Source organism: Taudactylus pleione, unplaced genomic scaffold, assembly GCF_031769625.1.
Source record: "Taudactylus pleione unplaced genomic scaffold, aTauple2 ptg001287l, whole genome shotgun sequence".
Lineage (NCBI taxonomy): Eukaryota > Metazoa > Chordata > Amphibia > Anura > Myobatrachidae > Taudactylus > Taudactylus pleione.
Genome location: NW_028285687.1, coordinates 130872 through 157131, shown reverse-complemented (window position 1 = coordinate 157131; position 26260 = coordinate 130872). Strand labels below are relative to the sequence as shown.

Sequence of the window (26260 nt, the reverse complement as noted above, 5' to 3'; positions counted from 1 at the left end):
TGCAGCACATGGCTTGCAGGATAGCAAAAATGGGTGCAGTATAACGGTCTATCTCCTGGTCAGATCTATCTGACCAAGCATTGCGATCAAGCAGCGCTATACTGGTCCTGACTGATGCTAAAATTAGCTGCAGGGACCCATTTTCAGCGTATGCAACACACAGTTCCACTCAAAATATGGCAACGTGCAGCACGCACCAGTATGTGACAAACCTCACAAATATTAACAAGTACAGTATATATATGTGAGGTCTAAGTACCACCCTAGGTACACCTGTATTAGGGCACATTGTATAGAAAAGGGATAGATATACACTGACAGGTGAGAGAATAAAGTACAGACAGTCAGCACTAGCATAAGTCACATACAATGCAGATATACACATATATACATAAACATGACATATAATATACTGCACTATTACACTGCATTCAACTGCCCAGATTCAGTGTCTGGGAAGGCTACAGCGCTGTGTACACTGACCTGATGGTGAGGTACGCAGGGGGACTGGACCAGCTGCTGTCCTAGGAGAGGAAAATGGCCGCCTGGAGACCTCAGAAGAAGCGCGGCCCGCGGAGGAAGCAGCTCAGAGACGCCAGACTATAGGCTGGAAAGGCGCGCTGAGCTGAGGGGAGGAGCCGCTATAACAGGGAAGCCTGCTTCCCCTGGCCGGCCATTAACCCCCGGGACGCCGGCTCCCACTGCCAAATATTAAGTCCCTGGTGATCTAATGGACAAGCAGGGTATGGGGGGGCCGCCGCCACTGCCAGCACTTCCGGTCTGTCCCCAGAGACCGGAGGCACAGGACTGCATTTTAAATGCGTGGATCACCGCTTGCGGTGATCCGCAACCTTACCTGCTCCCCGTGGATCCAGCAACAGTCCTGGGCGCCCGCAGAGTCCGGCTAGTACAGACTCTGGGGTCCAGCCGAGATCCCCAGATCTGTACTGGCGTCTCAGCGCCGATGGGATGGAGGAGCGGCAGCTTGGACGTCCTATGGACAGTCCGACGCTGCCGCTCTGAAGAGTCTAAAAGTAATATAAAAAACCTTTAACTCATAAAATAAAAGTATCTTAGGGGCTGCTAATCAGCCCCCCTGCGAGAACGGTGACCCGACTCCGGCCGGGCACCTACTCAAACTGAGGTGCCTCTGGCTTGTGGGCGGGGTTATAGGGAAAGTGGACCCAGTGCATCCTGGGAGCTGAAAGCTTTAACTGCGTGGTGCCCGGATTTAGTTCCCAACCTATACCCCAAGGTCAACCCTGTGACCCCCTATGGACCCTGAAGTAGAAAGTGAGAGGTTTTAAAATGAGAAACCCAGTGCTATTTAGGCAGGTCCTCCGGTTGGAGTGTGTGGCAATTCCTAGCCTGAGTGGCAGGACGTATGTGGAGCTGGGCCAGGTGTCGGGAGAGCCTGCCAGCCTACCCACCAGTGGCTCTTCCTCCACAGAGGCCCAGTGCAATATACGCAGCCAAAAAAGGAGATGTCCCAGGCTCACAGTTTGTGTGTGTCTGCTGGAGCAGGCGACTTTCATCCCCGCGTGAAATGGTAAGTCACGGGGCCGTGGCCGGGATAGGGAGGAGCGTGATGTCGCTCAGCGTAACCCTGCCCTGCAGCCTCCCTGCAGTCCAAGTAAGGGGTAAGTGTGACTGAGTAACTTTCCATTTCTAATACTGAAGGGATAACAGGTTTAGAGACTTTGTAGTGTGGTTTATATTTTACTGACGATCCTGTAGATATTGTATGTAGCTTGTAGTTACCGTTTTTACATGACTATAATGTTTGCTGTGTAAAATAACGGTATTGCCTGTATCTTTGATGTTGTGTCACTCCTGAGCGATTCGGGGGACTATTAACGGAACCGGGGTACCGTGCGAGAGCTATAACTGTTGTCGCTCTCATGGTGGTGATGGGTAATAGGCAGAAAGAAACTGGTATCAGAAAGTCACCAACATCCATGAATTAAGTTTTCTCTTTCATCCACTAGGGGACACTGGAGGTGCTTACGCTGGGGTATAGAGGCGTGGATAACTGGAGCTGGCACTTTAAATAATTTAGAAGTGTGAAGCTCCTCCCCCTCTGTGCCCCATCAGCCCTCAGTGTAGAAAATGTCCCTCTAGGAGCTGGTCACATTATGCTGTTCTCCAGCAAATAAATTTATTTGATTTTTTTATTTCAAAGCATCTTTTACACTCCTATAGGTACCCTTCACCCCCTATCTAAAAGGTGGGGTCCGAGTACCTGGCCCCTGGGGTTTTAGCAAACACCAGGAAGGAGTGCGCAGGGCTCATTACGAGAGCTCCTGACAGCTCCTTATCGCCACAGCAGAGTATTCACACAGAGAAGAGAAGACTGTGCTGACCTGCTGAGAGAGACCTCCGGGGACACGCAGTAAGTAACATGCTGCGCATCCCACGGCTCCTGCCCACGTGGCTCCCGTCCCGCTGTGTCAGGGAGGCTGTGTGTACTCAGTGCACCCGGCTCCCTCCTTCTCCCCTCTCCCCGCTGATACACGCGGAGGGGGAGGTAATGACCACATAGCTGCCATAATCGGAGCCCTTAGGGCATGTAGAAGGGGGCGGAGCCTAAGCAGCGCAGGCGCTATTCCCTCTCTCTCCTCTATACGCGGCAAGCAGCTGTAGATAACAGCGTGGCTGCCGTTTTTTAACTGTTTAATGCCTGCATCTCTCCTTTACACAGGCAGAGTGCTGCAGACATACAGAGGCTGGATTCTCTGGCTCCCCATCCCAGATAAGCATAGAAGGCTCTGGTACAGAGGCTGAGCCTAATACACTGGGGGTGCAGGGAATCCGATCTGTGGGAAGGGAGCGGGGTATATCTCCTCCTCTGTGTCCCAAGCCAGCCTTCTGTATATACTCTGTCCCTCTGTGTCCCAAGCCAGCCTTCTGTATATACTCTGTCCCTCTGTGTCCCAAGCCAGCCTTCTGTATATACTCTGTCCCTCTGTGTCCCAAGCCAGCCTTCTGTATATACTCTGTCCCTCTGTGTCCCAAGCCAGCCTTCTGTATATACTCTGTCCCTCTGTGTCCCAAGCCAGCCTTCTGTATATACTCTGTCCCTCTGTGTCCCAAGCCAGCCTTCTGTATATACTCTGTCCCTCTGTGTCCCAAGCCAGCCTTCTGTATATACTCTGTCCCTCTGTGTGTGGTGACTGTGTGTATCCATGTCTAACAGAACAAAGGCGTCTCAAAAGGGTGTTTCTGTTCTAGGTGTAACAACAAACTATCTAAGCCGCATGCCACTGGGCCCACGTTATGTGATGCTTGTATAGCAATTGATCCACCTATGGCTATTACTGCCTCACCTGCGCCTACATGGGCCGCTGACATGGTAGGAGTAATGACGGATTTAACGTCTGAGTTAGATGAGGCACGGAAGTCTCAGCCTCCCTGCTGGGCTAACCAAGTCTCTAGACACCCTGGTACAGGTAATGGGTACAGCTGTGTCCGCACCCTCCACTTCCTTACAAGGACTGACGAAGGGGAATTGGAGGAAGTGTTACAGAACGATACCCCTCTAGAGTTAGAGTCCACCACTCCCGGGGTGGAATCTCTAATTTTGGCGGTCAGAGAAATCCTTAACTTACCTGAGGATGTAATTCCTGCATCCCAGGAGTGTGAGTTATTTAGTGAAAGATCTGCGTTTTTTTCCGTTCTCACTGCATCTTCAACAGCAGCTCTCAGTGGCCTGGAAACAACCGGATAAACGGTTCCAATTTCCACGCCGATTTCAGTCTAGCTGCCCTTTTCCATCATCCATGAGGGAAAACTGGGAAACACCCCTTCCAGTAGATGCGTCTGTCTCCCGTCTCTCTAAGCTCTCAGTACTGGGAGCTACAGTACTAAAGGATCCTTCGGATCGTCAATTTGAGACAACGCTAAGATCTTTTTATACCGCAGCGGGTGCCTAACTTAGGCCCACCCTTGTTACTGCTTGGGGAACACATCCGCGAGTCTGCAGTTTACCTGGGAGAAGCGTCAAAAGATATCAGTCAGCTTAGTGCTCGCATATCTGCTTCTGGTATTTCGGGCCGCAGAGCCCTCTGGTTACGCGCCTGGCATGCGGACGCAGAATCCAAGCGTGCAGTGGAGGGTTTACCATTCAATGGCGACATGCTGCTTGGCCCGGAATTAGACAAATGAATATTCCAGGCCACGGGGAGGTAAGTCTTCCTTTCTCCCATTAACTGCACCGGCTCCCAGAAGAGCTTACGCTGGTCCTTCGTTTCATTCCTTTCGTGCGCCAAATTCCTTTCATGGTAGAGCCAGTGGTGCTCCCTCACAAGCAAGAGGCGGCAGAGGTAGAGGTCGCCCACACACGGTTGCACGTAGAAAGGAGCCTAGACCAACTGAGAAATAGGTGGCATGACGGTGTTCAGTCCCACCTGGGACCACCTACAGTGGGAGCCCGCCTGCAAGGATTTCAACAGGTTTGGAACCAGACCTCTCCAGAACCGTGGATCCGCAGACTAATTTCCCTGGGGTACCTTTTAGACTTCTAGGTCCCCCCTCCACCTCGGTTCTTTACTACAAGTCTGCCAATACCTGCAGACAAGGCCATGGTTCTACAGGAGGCTATCCGGGCTCTTGTAATATCATCTGTGCTAGTTCCGGTTCCAGAACATCAACGAGGTATGGGGTTTTGCTCAAATCTATTTGTAGTACCCAAACAGGATGGATCGGTGAGGCCCATCTTGAACCTCAAGTCATTGAACCGGTATCTGAAGATGTATCAGTTCAAAATGGAGTCTCGGCTGTCCGTTATTGCGAGCTTGGAACCAGGAGAGTTCCTATTATCCATGGATATCAAGGATGCCTATCTCCGCGTTCCCATCTGGGAACCACACCAAGCCTTTTCTGCGTTTCGCCATATTGAAAGATCATTATCAGTTTCGGGCATTGCCGTTCGGGTTATCATCTTCTCCCCGTATCTTCAATAAACTCATGTCAGTCATGATTGCTCGCCTTCGGTCATAGGGAGTGAACAGTGTCCCTTATTTGGACGACCTGTTACTCAAGGCGCAGTCGGTATCTCTTCTAACAAGTCATGCCTTACTGACATATCAGACTCTAATCCAACACGGTTGGATAATCAACTTCAAGAGATCAAATCTCAATCCCTCCCAGAAGCTCCTGCGGCATCACAGAGGATCTTTCTTCCAATAGACACAGCCCGGGATATCCGGTTGTTAGTTTGGCTGGTACTCAGACCAAAGAAGGTCTATACTTCTTTGTCTGCGTCTCCTGGGGAAGATGGTAGCTGCTTTCGAGGCACTACAGAACGGGCTGTTCCACTCAAGGGTGTTTCAGCTGGACCTACTATCATCTCATCTGCTTCTACATCGACAGTTCCATCTGAGCCCAGTTACCAGAGTGGTCCTTCTCTGGACACAATCCAACAATCTTTTAGTGGGCCGAAGATTCGGAGTGTGGGACTGGATCATCGTAACAACGGATGGCAGCCTTAGAGGATGGGGAGCAATAGTCCTCAGGGTCGATGGTCCCCTCTAGAATAAAAGTGGCCAATAAATGTGTTGGAACTCAGAGCGATTACATTGCTCTGATAGAAGCAACAGAGTTTCTAAGGACTCGTCTGGTAAGAGTTCAGTCCGACAACGCGATGGCCGTCGCGTACATCAACCGCCAAGGAGGGACTCGGAGTCGCATGGCCATGCGAGAAGTAACTTAGATCCTCCGGTGGGCCGAGAGCCAGTCAGTAATCCTTTCGGCGGTATTCATCCCTGGTGTGGACAACTGGGAAGCGGATTACCTAAGCCGCCAGGATATCCATCCCGGGGAATGGAAGCTTCATCCAGACGTATTCAACGCGCTGATATGTCGATGGGGATGTCCTCAGGTGGACCTCATGGCATCACGATTGAATAGTCAGCTCCCGGTATACGTGTCAAGAACTCGAGATCCGCAGGCAGAGGCAGTAGATGCTCTGACAGTTCCGTGGATCTACGACTTCGTTTACCTTTTTTTCCTCCGATTCCACTTCTTCCTCGACTGCTAAAAAGGCTAAAACACGAGTCAGTCTGTCATTCTCGTGGCTCCGAACTGGCCTCGGAGAAGTTGGTTCTCGGACCTTCGGTCACTATTGGCAGACGATTCATGGCCCTTTCCTCTGCGCCCGGATCTGATACAGCAGGGTCTTTTCATACACTCCAACCTAGCGCAACTGCGTTTAACGGGGTGGCTCTTGAACCCGATATCCTAAGACGCAGAGGAATCCCAGACTCTGTTATTCCCACCATGCTACGCGCCAGGAAACCATTTCGGCTGCGCATTATCATCGCATCTGGCGTTCTTATGTCTCATGGTGTTCCAGTCGGGATCTTCCCTCTAGGACTTTTCGGTTGTCCCGGTTTCTGTTTTTTTTTTTTCTTCAGACTGGTTTGGATTCTGGCCTTCGTCTTGGAACTTTAAAGGTGCAGGTTCTGCCCTTTCCATTTTCTTTCAACGGAGATTGGCCCTCATTCCTGAGGTGCAGACGTTTCTTCAGGGGGTCCTGCGTGTGCAACCTCCTTTTGTACCTCCGATAGCGCCCTGGGGACTTGAATTTGGTGTTTCTGTTTCTTCAGTCGTCCATGTTTGAACCTTTGGAAGAGGTTCATATTAGGTACTGGTCTTGGAAGACGGTCCTCCTCCTGGCTCTAGCATTGGCTCGTAGAGTTTCAGAATTGAGTGCTCTGTCCTATAAGCCACCTTACCTTGTGTTTCATGCTGATAGGGAGGAACTCCGGACGGTTTCCCAAGGTACTGTCAGTTTTTCATATTATTCAGCCTATTGTGGTACCGTCTTTGGTGGAGGACTCTGGTGGTTCTTCTACCTCGGATGTGGTTAGAGCTCTCCACATCTATGTTGACAGGACTACTACCCTCCGTAAGTCTGAGTCGGTTTCTGTCCTCTATGATGCGGTTCGGAGGGGTTGGCCAGCGTCTAAGCAGACTTTGGCACGTTGGATCCGGTTGACTATTCAGCAGGCTTATGTTAGTGCTGACCGCCGGCCTCCTTCGTCCATTTCGGCTCATTCCACACGTTCTGTGGGTGCGTCATGGGCGGCCGGTAGGGGAGCCTCTACGTCACAATTGTGCCGTGCGGCCACTTGGTCTTCAGTTCACAAGTTTGTCAAGTTTTACAAATTTGATACGTTGGCTATTTCGGCATCCCATTTTGGCCGCCTAGTTCTACAGGTGCTGCAGAGCGCTCCCGCCCGTGGGGAAAACTTTGGGACGTCCCCAGCGTAAGCACCTCCAGTGTCCCCTAGTGGATGAAAGAGAAAATGGGATTTTGGTACTTACCGGTAAATCCTTTTCTCTGATTCCACAGGGGACACTGGGCGCCCACCTCAGCGCTCTTAGCCTGCCTGTTCGGTTTGTTCCGTATGTTGTATGTTTTGATTATTGTGTGTTCCTCTCTCCCTTTCACTCCGCTTGTTCTCCATCTCCTCTCGGTCTTCATTTTCTAAACTGAGGGCTGGTGGGGAATAGAGGGGGAGGAGTATCACACTTCTAAATTATTTAAAGTGCCGGCTCCAGTTATCCACGCCTCTATACCCAGCGTAAGCACCTCCAGTGTCCCCTGTGGAATCAGAGAATCAGAGAAAAGGATTTACCGGTAGGTACCAAAATCCCATTATTTATGCTAAAGGGGGTGACAGCAATCACTGATCCTAGGGGTCACACACATTTCTGTCTGTCAGTGATCGTTATCTGGTGAGAGGCAGGAGGGCTGGGTTTGCCTCTGACTGGCTCCAGGTAGCAGGACTCAGGACAGGAGACACCAACCTAGGCTCTCCCCACCCCTGCTAGCATCAGCCCATGGGAGCAGAGAAACCAGGCCCTTGCCAATGTTAGGTCAATGCAGGGGGGAAACCAGGCTCTCTGTAACGTCAGCTCACGGCAGGGGGGAAACCAGACCCTCCATAACGTCAGTCCAGACCCTCCATAACGTCAGTCCACGGCAGGAGGGAAAACCAGACCCTCCATAACGTCAGTCCACACCCTCCATAACGTCAGTCCACGGCAGGAGGGAAAACCAGACCCTCCATAACGTAAGTCCATGGCAGGGGGGAGCCCAGGCCCTCGATCACGTCAGCCCATTGCATCAGGTTTCAGATTATTAAATTGGAAAAACTACACAGGGACACATTACACCAGCCACTACTTGGCGTCAGACACCAGCCACAGACTACTGCCGTCTTTGTTTCAGACACCTCCTCCTAGAGAGACGAAGATGACGTGACCAACTGTCCACTCAGGTCAGCCTTTGCGTAGATGGGTCTCCAGGGAGAGGACGGGCCGGGAATACAGCCAAGTACAGGTATGAGAGCGGTAAGTCATTCCCCATGGCATAAGACACTATGACATGTGACACCATGTAATAACTGCTAGGTCCACGCTTCACGTCTCCCCTAACCCAATAGGGAAGATGGCACCGTACCTTCATTCTCTCCTGATGCCGCAGGATCATATACGCCACACGAACATGCATGGCACACCAGCGCCCGGACCTCTGTGACACAAAGACATTATTACACACGAGCCATACAAGTTATTGGTGCTATAATCACACACAGCATAAGATACTTTGTATAGAGCAATGAATGGGTCCCTTATTGCTTTCCGGGAATCCTGTGTGACCCAAATACTGAGAGATGAGCAATGGAGTCAGCACCATCCGCCTTTATACATACAAGCACGCGTGTTACAGTGTGATACTGTATGTACTTAGGGGTCAGTAACAGAGTCTGAATAATTAGGGTGGCAGAAAACACTGTACATTATACAAAGATGGCGGCCATGTAATATGTAAGGCTTTCCAGCGTGGGGGATAAAAGACCGGCTGCCTGTACGCGACTGCGCCCTTCGTGGACGAACACACAGAGACTTACCCTTGGCTTAAACTGTTCGGTCATCTGGAAAAGAGAGAAATGACAATGTAAAGGCCCATACAGGATATATCTACTGGGGTGCAATGTAACATACATGGGGGCAGCGATCCCGGGAAATACTGGGGTAACGTCCCACTGCAACTCGTGGAAGCAACGCAAAGATGGAGGAAACCATAGGAGGCCACCATGTTGTGAGCTCACATCTAGCGGACGCCATGTTGTGAGTGCCGCCCATCAGCTCGCATGTAATAGCCGACAGTCACTGAGCAGCGCTAATAACCAAGGGCTTCATGTCTTTTACTGCAGGAAAATTATCCCCACAGCCTATAAACAACCCCCCAATGTGTTGTGATAACTATAATGTTACTGTAGGGACTGATCACAAGCAATAGTACGGACAGGCGCACAATATGGCCACTGACATGGAAGTAGGTCGTGCATGGTGCAGATAGATAGATATATATATATATATATATATATATATTATATACACACACACACACACACACACACACACACACACTAAAAGCTCATTCATTTCAATATACCGTGCACCCGGAAAGTATTCACAACGCTTCACTTTTTCCACATTTTGTTATGTTACAGCCTTATTACAAAATGGAATAAATTCATTTTTGTCCTGAAAATCCTACACACAATACCCCATAATGACAACGTGTAAAAAGTTTTTTTTTTAGTTATTTTTGCAAATTTAATTCGAAAAGAAAACACACTCAAAAATGACATGTACATAAGTATCACAGCCTTTGCTCAATACACCTTTGGCAGCAATTACAGCCTCAAGTCTTTTGTATCAAAGGCAAATAACCTAAGAAAGGTGTGGACAGAAGACCACGGAGCCGCCTTGTTCAGCAGAGTGACCACGTTGGGACCCACAGAGCGAGTAGGAGCAGATACTGTAGCCGGCACAGGAAGGCCATCTACGTGTAAGCCTGTGAGATAGTCAGACGAAGCCATCCGGCCAGAGTGTGTTTGTTAGCTGGCCATCCCTTCTTATGGAATCCATATAGGAGAAAGAGGAAGTCCGATTTCCTGATGGAAGTAGTACGGTCCATGTAGATCTTCAGAGCACGGACCACATCAAAAGAGGCCCCACCTGACGAGAGGTCTGGCGATTGAGAGGCCGGAACCACAATTTCCTTATTAAGGTGGAAACCAGAAAGAAGCCTGGATGCGTTCTAAGAACAGCCCTGTCCTGATGAAAGATCAAAAAGGGGGAGCAACATGAAAGCACCCCTAAATCCTATACCCTATGGGCAGATGCTATAGCCAGAAGAGACAGAGTCTTCGCAGTGAGCCACTTGACATCCAATGATTCCAGGGGTTCGAAAGGAGGTTCCTGAAGAATGTGGAGCACCAATGACAAATCCCATGGCGCCACAGGAGGGACAAAGGGAGGTTGTATACGTAGAACACCTTGCAGGAAGGTGTGAACATCCGTAGAGGTGCAATTCTGCGCTGGAACCAGATGGACAAAGCAGACACGTGCACTTGCAGAGAGGCTAGGCGCGTCCGTGATCCAATCCAGTCTGAAGAAAGGCACGGATTCTAGAAACCTTAAAAACTTGAGGGTCATAGTTTCTAGGGGCAAATCACTGGAACATGTATGCCAAATCTGGTGATAAATCCTGTCAGACGCCGGTTTACGTGCTCTGATCATGATCTGGACCACAGAGCTCGAAAACCCCTTAGACCTTAGGAGGGATGTCTCAAGAGCCAAGCCATTAAAGACAGATGGGCCAGGCCCGGATGTAGACGTGGACCCTGACACAACAGTTCTGGTCGTAGAGGAAGTTGAAGAGGAATGTCTATGGAGAGCCTTTGAAGATCGGAGTACCAATGGTGTCTGGGCCAAGCCAGAGCCACCAACAGGACTAAATCCAACTACACAGACTGCAGTAGCTGGTAGGATATAGCGCTATGTAACCTGGCCCTTGGGAGAGGTATACAGAGGGACTGGACCCAGCTTTCCCATAGACCTGAATGCAGAAAATGGCTGCTGCGCGTCTCTGAGAGTGCAGAGGGTGAGGGAGGAGCAGCAAGACCGCAGTGTAATGGCGCCCTGAGCCGGGAAAGAGCAGCAGGGAAAGTGCCCTGCGCCAGTGCTTGTAATGCCCTGATGGTCTAGTGGAGTCCTGGACGAACCGGTGTCCACATCAGCGGTCTGTGTCCGGAGAAAAGACTGCGCGTAGACACGGTTCCCTGCAAGCGGGGATTAGCCTTACCTGTCCCCTTGAGTCCCGGCTGCAGTCTGGGGTCCGGGGAGCCCTGCTAGCTAGGTCCCCCTCAGAGCCCCACAAGGAGTACCTAGCCGATGGCTGGTGTCACTGCGCCGCAGAGGGCGGATGGAGCAGAGGACTGTCTCGCGCTGCTGCACTGTAATAAAATAAAAGGTAAATCAGAAAAATAAAGCTTGGGCTGCGTAATAGCAGTCCCACTGTTTTAACAGTGATCCAGCTCCTGCCGGACACCAACGAAACAAAGTTGCTCTCAGGCTTTGAGCGAGGTATGGGGGAAGTACCGAAACATCCTGGGACAGGAAAAAGCTTTGCTGTTGGTGTCCGGTCCTCCAGCTCCCACCTACACCCCATTGTCTCCCCTGTGGAGCCCTATGGCCCCTGAAGAAGAAATAAACAAATTGCTCCGGCAAGGTCAGGAGGTGCTCGTAGGGATACCAGATACATGCCCAATGCGATTTTGAAACCGAAGAAATCCAGTGTTCACTTTGTACTGTAATACTGTGAACACTTGTGAAAACGTGTAAAGTGGTCTCATAAATGAAGGCGTTCTCAATCAGAAAGCGATCTGCCATAGTCGCTTTGAGTAATGTGGGGCATAGTTTGCATGAAATTGCTCACCTGTAGGTGCCTACTTTAGAGATAAACCGTAAAAAGTGTAGGCGATCGCCCACGACCTGGACAACGAGTGGCCACTAACCAGGAGGACAGATTCCAAACGCTGCTCTGATGGAAACGAGGAAGAAACGCACGTCAATCGCAACAGTCAAACGCCGCCTTGTAGGGATGTGTTGCCTCCGAAAAACCATTGCTTAGCTCCACAAATAGAAAGTGGAGGCTATTGTGGACAAAAAAAAAAAAAGCTCAAGAGCTGGACCACTAGTCAGTAGAAGAAGCAAGTAGTTACATCTCAGGCTATGGAGTCACACAGACAAAGCTCAGGAGCTGGACCACTAGTCAGTGGAAGAAGCAAGTAGTTACATCTCAGGCTATGGAGTCACACATACAGACAAAGCTCAGGAGCTGGACCACTAGTCAGTGGAAGAAGCAAGTAGTTACATCTCAGGCTATGGCGTCACACATACACAGACAAAGCTCAGGAGCTGGACCACTAGTCAGTGGAAGAAGCAAGTAGTTACATCTCAGGCTATGGCGTCACAAACACACAGACAAAGCTCAGGAGCTGGACCACTAGTCAGTGGAAGAAGCAAGTAGTTACATCTCAGGCTATGGCGTCACACATACACAGATAAAGCTCAGGAGCTGGACCACTAGTCAGTAGAAGAAGCAAGTAGTTACATCTCAGGCTATGGCGTCACACACACACAAAGCTCAGGAGCTGGACCACTAGTCAGTGGAAGAAGCAAGTAGTTACATCTCAGGCTATGGCGTCACACATACACAGATAAAGCTCAGGAGCTGGACCACTAGTCAGTAGAAGAAGCAAGTAGTTACATCTCAGGCTATGGCGTCACACACACACAAAGCTCAGGAGCTGGACCACTAGTCAGTAGAAGAAGCAAGTAGTTACATCTCAGGCTATGGCGTCACACACACAAAGCTCAGGAGCTGGACCACTAGTCAGTGGAAGAAGCAAGTAGTTACATCTCAGGCTATGGAGTCACACATACAGACAAAGCTCAGGAGCTGGACCACTAGTCAGTGGAAGAAGCAAGTAGTTAAATCTCAGGCTATGGCGTCACACACACAAAGCTCAGGAGCTGGACCACTAGTCAGTGGAAGAAGCAAGTAGTTACATCTCAGGCTATGGCGTCACACACACACAAAGCTCAGGAGCTGGACCACTAGTCAGTGGAAGAAGCAAGTAGTTGCATCTCAGGCTATAGCATCACACACACAAAGCGAAGTTTGAAGCCAAAAGGCGCAAATTTGCTCGTCATGCGACCGGTGAGCACATGCTTCCGGCTTGCATTCAGTCCACAGGAAAGTATGGAGGAGGTTCCATTATGGTCTGGGGATGTTTCACAGATGGTGAAGTTGGTGACTTCTTAAACATCAAAGGAATCATGGACTCCATATGCTACCACAACATACTGGTGCACCATGCCATCCCTTCCGGCACCCGCCTTATTGGTCATGGTTTCAAACAGAAAGATAGCCCACTCAAAACTGACCTCCAGTCTTTGCAAAAAGTGTATACCGCAGACCATCTCGTGTCACATAAGTCACTCACCTGAGGAGCCTTGTGGGTAATCGGTGGAGGCACAGAGCATCGTGAGGCCAGCTCAGAACTTGTGCTCTGGAAGAGGAAACCAAAAAACAAATTAGGAGTTTAGAATCATGATAGCCGTAGTCAGGTCCCATCGCAACAAAACAATGCACTTACCTTAGGCTGAAACGCTCCCTGCAGAGAACCAAAGGAGACGCTCGGAGGTAAAACAGGGGGTAGTGCAGGAATAAGTGGAGAATAAGGAGGGTAAAACTGAGGAGAGAAAAAAAAACACGGTGAGTGGAGGCTGAAGAGATGCAGAAGAGGACAAGAGACTGGGCAAAGATGGGAGAGGCTCTGGGGAGGGCGACGCTTCTGAGTTGGGAGCACAAAAAAAGGAGGGCACTTCGTAGGATACAAGGGAGGGAGGGGGGGAAGGGCACGTCGTAAGACACAAGAGAGGGGCGGAGGGAGGGCACATCGTAAGACACAAGGGAGGGGAGGGCACGTCGTAAGTTACAAGGGAAGAGGGGGGAAGGGCACGTCGTAAGACACAAGGGGGGGGTAGGGCACGTCGTAAGACACAAGGGGGGGTGGAGGGAACGCAGTAAGACACAAGGGGGGAGCACTACGCGACACAAGGGAGGGGCGGAGGGAGGGTACCCCGCGACACAAGAGGGCCAGTTGCTCCTAACCAGCCCCAATGTATGGAAAGTGGTGACAGCCTCACACATAACAGGAGAGGGGTATACAGGGGGGGACACAATACTTACAGTACTCGGATTCTGTCTGTACAAATTTTCTATTTTACCCGGATATTTCTCCAACTGTAAAGAGAGGGAAAGAGATGCGGATAGATGGATGAGCAGAGAGTCACCAGCTGTAGGACTGAGGGGCACAAACCTCTATTAGATGGACAGAGGAGGCATCTGATGAGAGCGGTTACAGAGGGAGAGGGAGGGAAGAGCCGGTACAGCACAGGTGGCATGAGGATAGAGAAGGTGTGGGCACAGGACAAGTAGTTACATCTCAGGCTATGGCGTCACACACACACATTGGGAGGAGGAGGCCTCTGATGAGAGCGGTTACAGAGGGAGAGGGAGGGAAGAGCGGGTACAGCACAGGTGGCATGAGGATAGAGAAGGTGTGGGCACAGGACAAGTAGTTACATCTCAGGCTATGGCGTCACACACACACATTGGGAGGAGGAGGCCTCTGATGAGAGCGGTTACAGAGGGAGAGGGTGGGAAGAGCCGGTACAGCACAGGTGGCATGAGGATAGAGAAGGTGTGGGCACAGGACAAGTAGTGACATCTCAGGCTATGGCATCACACACACACACACATTAGGGGGGAGGAGGCCTCTGATGAGAGCGGTTACAGAGGGAGAGGGTGGGAAGAGCGGGTACAGCACAGGTGGCATGAGGATAGAGAAGGTGTGGGCACAGGACAAGTAGTTACATCTCAGGCTATGGCGTCACACACACACATTGGGAGGAGGCGGCCTCTGATGAGAGCGGTTACAGAGGGAGAGGGTGGGAAGAGCGGGTACAGCACAGGTGGCATGAGGATAGAGAAGGTGTGGGCACAGGACAAGTAGTTACATCTCAGGCTATGGCGTCACACACACACATTGGGAGGAGGAGGCCTCTGATGAGAGCGGTTACAGAGGGAGAGAAGAGCGGGTACAGCACAGGTGGCATGAGGATAGAGAAGGTGTGGGCACAGGCTATGGCGTCACACTCACATTGGGGGGATAGGGTGTGAAGTGCTGGTGTGTGTGCTGGTGCGTATGCTGGTGGTTGTGCTGGTGGAACTGGTACATAGGTCTGACCGCAGGACCAATCTCAGCGGCGCCACCTGGAGCCGCCAGGAACCGAGATCCCATTTCTAGTCCGATGTTGTGATGTTCTGGTAACATAGGAGAAAAGACAACATATTATAACCAAGGTAATATCAGTACTCCCCTCATCCCTACTGTTATATGCCGCTCCCTACACCCCCACTGGTACATACCGCTCCCTACACCCCCAGTGGCACATACCGCTCCCTACAGCCCCCCACTGGCACATACCGCTCCCTACAGCCCCCCACTGGCACATACCGCTCCCTACAGCCCCCCACTGGTACATGCCGCTCCCAACAGCCCCCCACTGGTACATGCCGCTCCCTACAGTCCCCCACTGGCACATGCCGCTCCCTACAGCCCCCCACTGGCACATGCCGCTCCCTACAGCCCCCCCACTGGCACATGCCGCTCCCTACAGCCCCCCACTGGCACATGCCGCTCCCTACACCCCCACTGGTACATACCGCTCCCTACACCCCCACTGGTACATACCGCTCCCTACACCCCCACTGGTACATACCGCTCCCTACACCCCCCACTGGTACATACCGCTCTCTACAGCCCCCCACTGGCACATCAAGCTCCCTACAGCCCCCCACTGGCACATCAAGCTCCCTACAGCCCCCCACTGGCACATCAAGCTCCCAACAGACCCCCACTGGCACATCAAGCTCCCTACAGCCCCCCACTGGCACATCAAGCTCCCTACAGCCCCCCACTGGCACATCAAGCTCCCTACAGCCCCCCACTGGCACATCAAGCTCCCTACACCCCCCACTGGCACATCAAGCTCCCTACACTCCCCACTGGTACATACCGCTCCCTACACCCCCCACTGGTACATACCGCTCCCTACACCCCCCACTGGTACATACCGCTCCCTGCAGCCCCACTGGCTTATACACCACGTCACTACTCCCTACACACACACACATTATACACCACGTCACTACTCCCTACACACACATTATACACCACGTCACTACTCCCTACACACACACTATACACCACGTCACTACTCCCTACACACACATTATACACCAAGTCACTACTCCCTACACACACACATTATACACCAAGTCACTACTCCCTACACACACACATTATACACCAAGTCACTACTCCCTACACACACACACACATTATACACCAAGTCACTACTCCCTACACACACATTATACACCACGTCACTACTCCCTACACACACATTATACACCACGTCACTACTCCCTTCACACACATTATACACCACGTCACTACTCCCTACACACATCATTATACACCACGTCACTACTCCCTACACACACATTATACATCACGTCACTACTCCCTACACACACACACACACATTATACACCACGTCACTACGCCCTACACACACACATTATACACCACGTCACTACTCCCTACACACACATTATACACCACGTCACTACTCCCTTCACACACATTATACATCACGTCACTACTCCCTTCACACACATTATACACCACGTCACTACTCCCTACACACATCATTATACACCACGTCACTACTCCCTACACACACATTATACATCACGTCACTACTCCCTACACACACACATTATACACCAAGTCACTACTCCCTACACACACACACATTATACACCACGTCACTACGCCCTACACACACACATTATACACCACGTCACTACTCCCTACACACACATTATACACCACGTCACTACGCCTTACACACACATTATACACCACATCACTACTCCCTACATACACACATTATACACCACGTCACTACTCCCTACACACACATTATACACCACGTCACTACTCCCTACACACACATTATACATCACGTCACTACTCCCTACACACACACATTATACACCAAGTCACTACTCCCTACACACACACACATTATACACCACATCACTACTCCCTACACACACATACACCACGTCACTACTCCCTACACACACATTATACACCACGTCACTACTCCCTACACACACATTATACACATCACTACTCCCTACACACACATTATACACCACATCACTACTCCCTACACACATTATACACCACGTCACTACTCCCTACACACACACATTATACACCACATCACTACTCCCTACACACACACATTATACACCACGTCACTACTCCCCACACACACACATTATACACCACGTCACTACTCCCTACACACATTATACACCACATCACTACTCCCTACACACATTATACACCACATCACTACTCCCTACACACACATTATACACCACGTCACCACTCCCTACACACACACACACACATTATACACCACGTCACTACTCCCTACACACACACATTATACACCACGTCACTACTCCCTACACACACACACATTATACACCACGTCACTACTCCCTACACACACACATTATACACGTCACTACTCCCTACACACACACATTATACACCACGTCACTACTCCCTACACACACACATTATACACCACGTCACTACTCCCTACACACACACACACATTATACACCACGTCACTACTCCCTACACACACACATTATACACCACGTCACTACTCCCTACACACACACACACATTATACACCACGTCACTACTCCCTACACACACACATTATACACCACGTCACTACTCCCTACACACACACACATTATACACCACGTCACTATTCCCTACACACACATTATACACCACATCACAACTCCCTACACACACATTATACACCACGTCACTATTCCCTACACACACATTATACACCACATCACTGCTCCCTACACACACACACAACAAGAGATATGGTAAGAACTTACCTTTGTTATCTCTGTTTCTACGAAGTCCATAGGGTCCACAGGGTTGACCTAGGGGTATAGGTTGGGAACCAAATCCGGGCACCACGCAGTTAAAGCTTTTAGCTCCCAGGATGCACTTGGGTCCACTCTCCCTATAACCCCGCCCCCCAGCCAGAGGCACCTCAGTTTGTAAGTAGCCAAAGGCCGGAGGAGGAGAGAAAAAGAGAGAGAAAACTGGAACACTCGATAACCATACTCACAGAAATGGGAGGCGGAAAACCGGTGACCAGCCACACAGCCCATTCAAAGCCAGGTGAGTCAGGGCGGGCGCCCTGTGGACCCTATGGACTTCGTAGAAACAGAGATAACAAAGGTAAGTTCTTACCATATCTCTTGTTTTCTACTTCAGGGTCCATAGGGGGTCCACAGGGTTGACCTTGGGGATGTCCCAAAGCAGTTCAACCAAGGGAGGGGACGCTCCTGTGCGGAGAGGAGAATCCGCCGCCAAAAAGGAAGCATCCGGAGAGGCAAAGGAAACCAATGCCTAGAACCTTAAAAAGGTGTGGACAGAAGACCACGTGGCCATCTAGCAAGGTAAAACAGCCAAGGTGCCACAGCGAGCCACCCACGAGGGTTACATGGCCCGAGAAAAAACAAGCATCAACAACAGAAAGGCCTACCCATGGGTAGGCCCCTGAAGAAGACATATGAGGCCGTCCAGCCAACATTTGGCCATAGGTCGGCCATCCTTCCCTGTTAAAACCAGAAATTTCAGACCACCAATAAGGAGTCCGATTTCCGTCAGGAACCTGAACGGATCACATAAATCCACAGAGGCCGGACCACAGTCAATGAGGCCACACCAGCCGAGCGGACTGGGGACTGAATGGCCTCACGATAAGTTCCAGAATAATAGGGAACCTAAAAATCACTAAGAAGAAACACAGGGTGAGAGCAACTCACACCCTGACAAGATGCCCTCCAGAAGAGGGAGCCACATGAGAACGCTCCCAATTCCGACACTCACCTGGGTGATATAAACTCCCTGAGAGAAAGAGAGAAAGCCAAAGCAATAGACCATGTAATGGCTATCACAACCAGCGGTTCCATTAACTTTCCCCGGAGTTAACGAAGAACCACTACTAACTCCCAAGGAGTCCCTAGGGAGGACAAATGGAGGCATAATCCAGAAAACACTCCAAAGGATGAACTGGATATCAGAGCGGAGCAATTCCATATCTTAATCATACTGACAGTGTAGAGATCCGCACTGTCAGGAAGGCCAGGCCGAGGGTGAAACCCAAGCCAGCCGGAAGGAATGCCAGAATATCTGGAAATCCTGGACCCCAGAGGATCATATCGACAGGTATAATACCATAAGAATTATGGCTGCCACAGTTTGTGGTAGGTCCCAGAAAAAGCTGATCCATGTGCTCTAATCATTCCAACGATGACAAAGCCAGGGAAGCCGTAAGACCACTGTAGGGACGCAGTCAAAGACAAACTACCCAGGTCCAAGGCAAACCCCAGGACCCTGAGACAACAGGTCCGGGCAGTGAAGCATCAGGAATGGAGTATCGATGGAGAGACTCCGAAAAACCAAGTACCCCTGACATCTGGGGCAATCAGGAGCCACCAGCAGGAAAGCATCTCTGTCTCGATAGAAACACTTCCCTCGAGGAAGAATGGAGACTGGAGAACACAGGTACGCAAATTGGAAGAACCCCTTCACCGACAAAGAGTCACTGAAGGTTGCTTCAGAATCCCCAGAGTTGGACTGTAACACCATAGTGTGATAGAGTCAGAAGGCCATGAGTGTCACCTCAGGAGGGCCCCCCCCCCCCTGCTCACCAGGAGATGAAACCTCTCTTGGGGAAGAGACTAGTCCCCTGGATGCACGTCGTGACGGCTGAGGACTCCCGCTTCCCAATGGAGAGCACCTGAAATGAACACTGTCTAGATGGACTGGAGGAGACCCTCAGACAATGTCTGAATGTATGACATACCTGACATTGCCACCCAACGAACAGTATTGCTAAAAAGAAAGCCACTGTTCTGACCCTGTCGGACTGAACTTTTTCAGGTTCACCGGGAAACAAGGGCTATGCCAGAGTGAAGGCCCAAGACAGGCTAAAGTTCCAACAAGTTAATTGACAGGGTGGAATCGACAGACATCCAACTGCACTGAAATGGATGCGAACCAGACACTGTCCTTAGCAAAGAATACCCTGGACGAGATGGCCATAGTCACCCAAAAAGGGACTGACTTGCCTCCGGGGAGAGCATCATCGTTTGAACAGTGATCAGACAGAAAAAACTTGTTCCATCTGGAGATAAGCCAATTATGGAAAGGCATGGAATGGAATTAAGCCCATTCCACCCTTCCAAAGGCAGACACTGAATAGTGGACCATGCATCCCAGAGTGTAAAGACATATGTCGACTGCGCAGACATCCATGTACTCCTAATGGAAGAGTGGAGATGCCGTCTTACGCCAGAAGAATTCTCAGTTTCTGAGAATCCAGCAGGGCTCCTAGGTGAAGAATACCCAGAGAGGGATGCAGGGAGGACTTTTTCCCCATTGATTAAACGTCTGCACCCTGAAGAAGCCACAGTCAACCTGACCCGGCTGTAAAGTACCCCGGTGATCCTGCTAAGAGCAGGAGGCCATCCAGGTACAGGAGCATTGGGATATACTGAACAGAAGAACTGTCAGAAAATCCAAAACGCTGGTAAACCCCTGTGGGGCTGAGAGCAGTCCCAACAGGCAGAGCCCGAAAACTCGTAAGTGCTGAGATACAGCAAACCTCAGTCCATGCTGAGGTAAGGTCTCTGTAAGTACCCGTAGGCACGCGTCCTGTATATCCAGTGATACCATAAAGTCCCCAGGTTCCACACATAGTATGATGGAGCATAGGGATTGTTTCCTGAGCCCAGGTAGCTTTAGGAACTGGTTCAGGGAAATGAGACAGAGAATAGGCCAAAGAGGACCATTCAGCCACCGCACCAGAAAGAAAGCAGAACAACCAGTCCCTCGCTGAGAAAGTGGGGATGGCCCAATTAGCTCCGCTTACCGCAACAACTGTATAGCTTTCTGGATTTGTAAGGCCCTGTTCCGAATAAGGGCCTGAGTACCATCACATGGAAATAGGCCGCCTGAGCAAAGAGAGTGCGTACCCTCCTACCCACGTAGCCGCAGCAACTAGACACTAGTACCGGGCAAACTGAGAAAATCGCCATCTCCCAGTGGTAGGCCTGTCTCGTCAGGCTGAAGATATATCCGTAGGTTCAGAAGCAGGATCGGCTGGCAGTCCAGGCCTGCTCGGAACTGGATATGTCGACCCTTGTAAAGGCCGACAGTCTATGAAGAAACAGACCTTTAGGCTGACCCAGGGGACAAAAAGACTTAATAGTCTGAGGCCCTGTAGTGGGCATAGCTGACAGCGGGAAATTTGTACTGCCACTGTCAAGGTCAGGACCCAACAAGATATACCCTATAGATGGTATCTGCACCTCTGCATTCCCAGAGCGCAGCCATAGGGTATTACGGAGGATATCATCGCAGCCGGAACTCTGAAAGTTAGGAGACTGGTATCCAATATAGGCATTTCCACCTATGACAACTGCATATATTACGTGAGCGACCAAATACATTTGAACCCCAGACGTGTTGGAGGGGAAAAAACATTACAAATGCATCAGCTCAGTATGCAATAGTATTAACCAACCATGCTATAGCCATGGTATGATGGGTAACAACCCCTGAAAGCGAGTATACTGATTTCAGGCAGAGTTACTACCTACGGATCAGAAGAATCCGACCACGCAGGAATGGGAGGCGTAGTAACGTCTGTAATCAGACGAGTAACACGCCCATCCCCCCCAGGAGGGGCTCGTGATGACCCTCAGGGAATTTGGGACAGGAGACCAAACACTGTTGTAATACCTCATATCTGGCAACAGCCAGAGTCCCGCCATGCGATCCACCCGCTAGTCAGCAACAGGGACCCAGAAGGCACGTAATACTGAGGGTGTATGATACAGGTGCAGGTCAACATTCACTCTAACCAGAATGGATCTGCTACCAGCCCGAAAGCAGGGATAATAATACCTGAAATAGGCTTCCCCCCGTGTAAGAGGGAAAGAGCCCAAAACAGTATCCAGTTCACGGTAGAGCCAAGTGGGAAGTAACCACAGGGCGTCAACCACGCCAATTTGCGTTTCATAGAAAAACGTCATCCACCCAGGGTGGCTGTTGTGGTAATCCCTGCAAGGGGAATGACAGACTATTGTGGCACCAGGGGGAATTCATATACTCAAAAAACCCCTGCAGGGAGTGATAGTCTGTGTCACAGGGGATGTGCAAGAAACTGCGAGATACCCTGAGATAAAAAAGGGCATTATGGTGAAGTAACCCCAAGTGAGGTACAACAATGGGGCCCGCCCGGCGATCCGCAATTAAGAGGATCCCGAGAAAACAAACCGCCTAAGGGGGTCGTGAAAGGGGCCGGCACCCGATGACGCCACATACAGAACCCTTTAAGAGTTAAATCCTCCGCACTAACACCTGCAGCACATGGCTTGCAGGATAGTAAAAATGGGTGCAGTATAACGCTCCATCTCCTGGTCAGACATATCTGACCAATCTTGTGATCAAGCAGCGCTATACTGGTCCTGACTGATGCCAAAAATTAGCTGCAGGGACCCATTTTCAGCGTATGCAACACACAGTTCCACTCAAAATATGGCAACGTGCAGCACGCAACAGTATGTGACAAACCTCACAAATATTAACAAGTATATAAATGTGAGGTCTCAGAACCACCCCAAGTACAGATGTATTAGGGCAGATAAAGAAAAGGGATAGATATACACTGACAGGTGAGAGAATAAAGTACAGACAGTCAGCACTAGCATAAGTCACATACAATGCAGATATATACATATATACATAAACATGTCATATAATATACTGCACTATTACACTGCATGCAACTTACCCAGATTCAGTGTCTGGGAAGGCTACAGCGCTGTGTACACTGACCTAATGGTGAGGTACGCAGGGGGACTGGGCTCACTGCCATCTCCGGAGATCTCTGCTGCACCACAGAGAAAATGGCCGCTGGAGACCTCAGAAGAAGCGTGGCCCGTGGAGGAAGCAGCTCAGCGACGCCAGACTATAATACTGAAAGGCGCGCTGAGCTGAGGGGAGGAGCCACTGTAACAGGGAAGGCTGCCTCCCCAGGCCGGCCATTAACCCCCGGGACGCCGGCTCCCTGCACCGAACACTAAGTCCCTGGTGGTCTAGTGGACACACGGGGTATGGGGGGCCCGCCGCCACTGCCGGCGCCTCCGGTCTGTCCCCAGAGACCGGAGGCACAGGACTGCATTTCAAATGCGCGGATCACCGCAAGCGGTGACCCGCGCCTTACCTGCTCCCCGTGGATCCGGCAGCAGTCCTGGGCGCCCGCAGAGTCCGGCTAGTACAGACTCTGGGGTCCCGCTGAGATCCCCAGATCTGTACTGGCGTCTCAGCGCCAGCGGGGTGACGGAGCGCCAGCTTAGACGTCCTATGGACAGTCTGACGCTGCCGCTCTGAAGAATCCAAAGGAAAAATAAAAAACTCTGTCCTTTAGAAAAAAATAAAGCTTAGGGGCTGCTAATCAGCTCCCCACTGCACTAAACGGTGACCCAATTCCAGCCGGGCACCAACTTAAACTGAGGTGCCTCTGGCTTGGGGGTGGGGTTATAGGGAGAGTGGACCCAAGTGCATCCTGGGAGCTAAAAGCTTTAACTGCGTGGTGCCCGGATTTGGTTCCCAACCTATACCCCAAGGTCAACCCTGTGGACCCCCTATGGACCCTGAAGTAGAAACACATTATACACCACGTCACTACTCCACACACACACATTATACACCACATCACTACTCCACACACACACACACACACACACTATACACCACATCACTACTCCCGACACACACACACACACATTATACACCACGTCACTACTCCACACACACACACATTATACACCACATCACTACTCCCTACACACACATTATACACCACATCACTACTCCCTACACACACACACACACACACTATACACCACATCACTACTCCCTACACACACACACACACACATTATACACCACGTCACTACTCCCTACACACACACACACACACATTATACACCACGTCACTACTCCCTACACACACATTATACACCACGTCACTACTCCCTACACACACATTATACACCACGTCACTACTCCCTACACACACATTATACACCACGTCACTACTCCACACACACATTATACACCACGTCACTACTCCCCACACACATTATACACCACGTCACTACTCCCTACACACATTATACACCACGTCACTACTCCCTACTCACATTATACACCACGTCACTACTCCCTACTCACATTATACACCACATCACTACTCCCCACACACACATTATACACCACATCACTACTCCCCACACACACATTATACACCACATCACTACTCCCCACACACACATTATACACCACATCACTACTCCCTACACACACATTATACACCACATCACTACTCCCTACACACACATTATACACCACGTCACTACTCCCCACACACACATTATACACCACATCACTACTCCCTACACACACATTATACACCACATCACTACTCCCTACACACACATTATACACCACGTCACTACTCCACACACACATTATACACCACGTCACTACTCCCTACACACATTATACACCACGTCACTACTCCCTACTCACATTATACACCACATCACTGCTCCCTACACACACATTATAAACCACATCACTACTCCCCACACACACATTATACACCACATCACTACTCCCCACACACACATTATACACCACATCACTACTCCCTACACACACATTATACACCACATCACTACTCCCTACAACAAGAGATATGGTAAGAACTTACCTTTGTTATCTCTGTTTCTACGAAGTCCATAGGGTCCACAGGGTTGACCTTGGGGTATAGGTTGGGAACCAAATCCGGGCACCACGCAGTTAAAGCTTTTAGCTCCCAGGATGCACTTGGGTCCACTCTCCCTATAACCCCGCCCCCCAGCCAGAGGCACCTCAGTTTGTAAGTAGCCAAAGGCCGGAGGAGGAGAGAAAACTGGAACACTCTAGAACCATACTCACAGAAAAGGAGACGGGAAACCGGTGACCAGTAACACAGCCCATATGAAGCCAGGTGTGTCAGGGCGGGCGCCCTGTGGACCCTATGGACTTCGTAGAAACAGAGATAACAAACGTAAGTTCTTACCATATCTCTTGTTTTCTACTTCAGGGTCCATAGGGGGTCCACAGGGTTGACCTTGGGGATGTCCCAAAGCAGTTCAACCAAGGGAGGGGACGCTCCTGTGCTGAGAGGAGAATCCGTCGCCAAAAAGGAAGCATCCTGAGAGGCAAAGGAAACCAATGCCTAGAACCTTAAAAAGGTATGGACAGAAGACCACGTGGACACCTAGTAAGGCAAAACAGCCGAGGCGCCACGACGAGCCGCCCACGAGGGTTACACGGCCCGAAAAAAAAACAAGCCTCAACGACAGAAATGCCCACCCATGGGTAGGCCACTGAGGAAGACATACGAGGCCATACAGTCAACATTTCATTATAGGCCGGCCATCGTTTCCTGTTAAAACCAGAAACCGCAGACCACCAATAAGGAGTCCGATTACCATAAGGAACTTGAACGGATCACATAAAGCCAAATAGGCCGGACCACAGTCCATGAGGCCACACCAGCCGAGAGGACTGGGAACTGAATGGCCATACCATAAGTTCCAGAATAATATGGAACCTAAAAACCACTTTAAGAAGAAACACAGGGCGAGAGCAACTCACAACCTGACATGATGCCCTCCAGAAGAGGGAGCCACATGAGAACGCTCCCAATTCAGACACTCTCCTGGTTGATTTAAACACCATGAGAGAGAGAGAGAGAGAGAGAGAGAGAGAGAGAGAGAGAGAGAGAGAGCTTAAACAATAGACCATGTAATGGCTATCACAACCAGCGGTTCCATTGACTGTCCCCGGAGGGAACAAAGAACCACTACTAACTCCCCAGGAGTCCCTAGGGAGGACAAGTGGAGGCATAATACAGAAAACACTCCAAAGGATGAACTGGATACCAGAGCGGAGCAATTCCATATCTTAACCATACCGACAGTGTAGAGATCCGCACTGTCAGGAAGGCCAGG

The 26260-nt window shown here is 50.5% G+C and overlaps 1 protein-coding gene across 3 annotated transcripts in view; it reads right to left on the bottom strand.

Annotated features, from left to right (window-relative positions):
• Positions 1–26260, bottom strand: part of FBRS (fibrosin) — a 115429-nt gene that overhangs the window by 23547 nt on the left and 65622 nt on the right. For all 3 annotated transcript variants that reach the window (XM_088462897.1, XM_088462896.1, XM_088462898.1), the window contains 6 exons: positions 15093–15256; positions 14120–14173; positions 13524–13619; positions 13371–13436; positions 8919–8942; positions 8468–8539 (listed from right to left, as the gene is read on the bottom strand). In XM_088462897.1, the coding sequence (XP_088319023.1) occupies positions 8468–8539; positions 8919–8942; positions 13371–13436; positions 13524–13619; positions 14120–14173; positions 15093–15256 (476 nt within the window). The remainder of the gene's footprint in view (positions 1–8467; positions 8540–8918; positions 8943–13370; positions 13437–13523; positions 13620–14119; positions 14174–15092; positions 15257–26260) is intronic.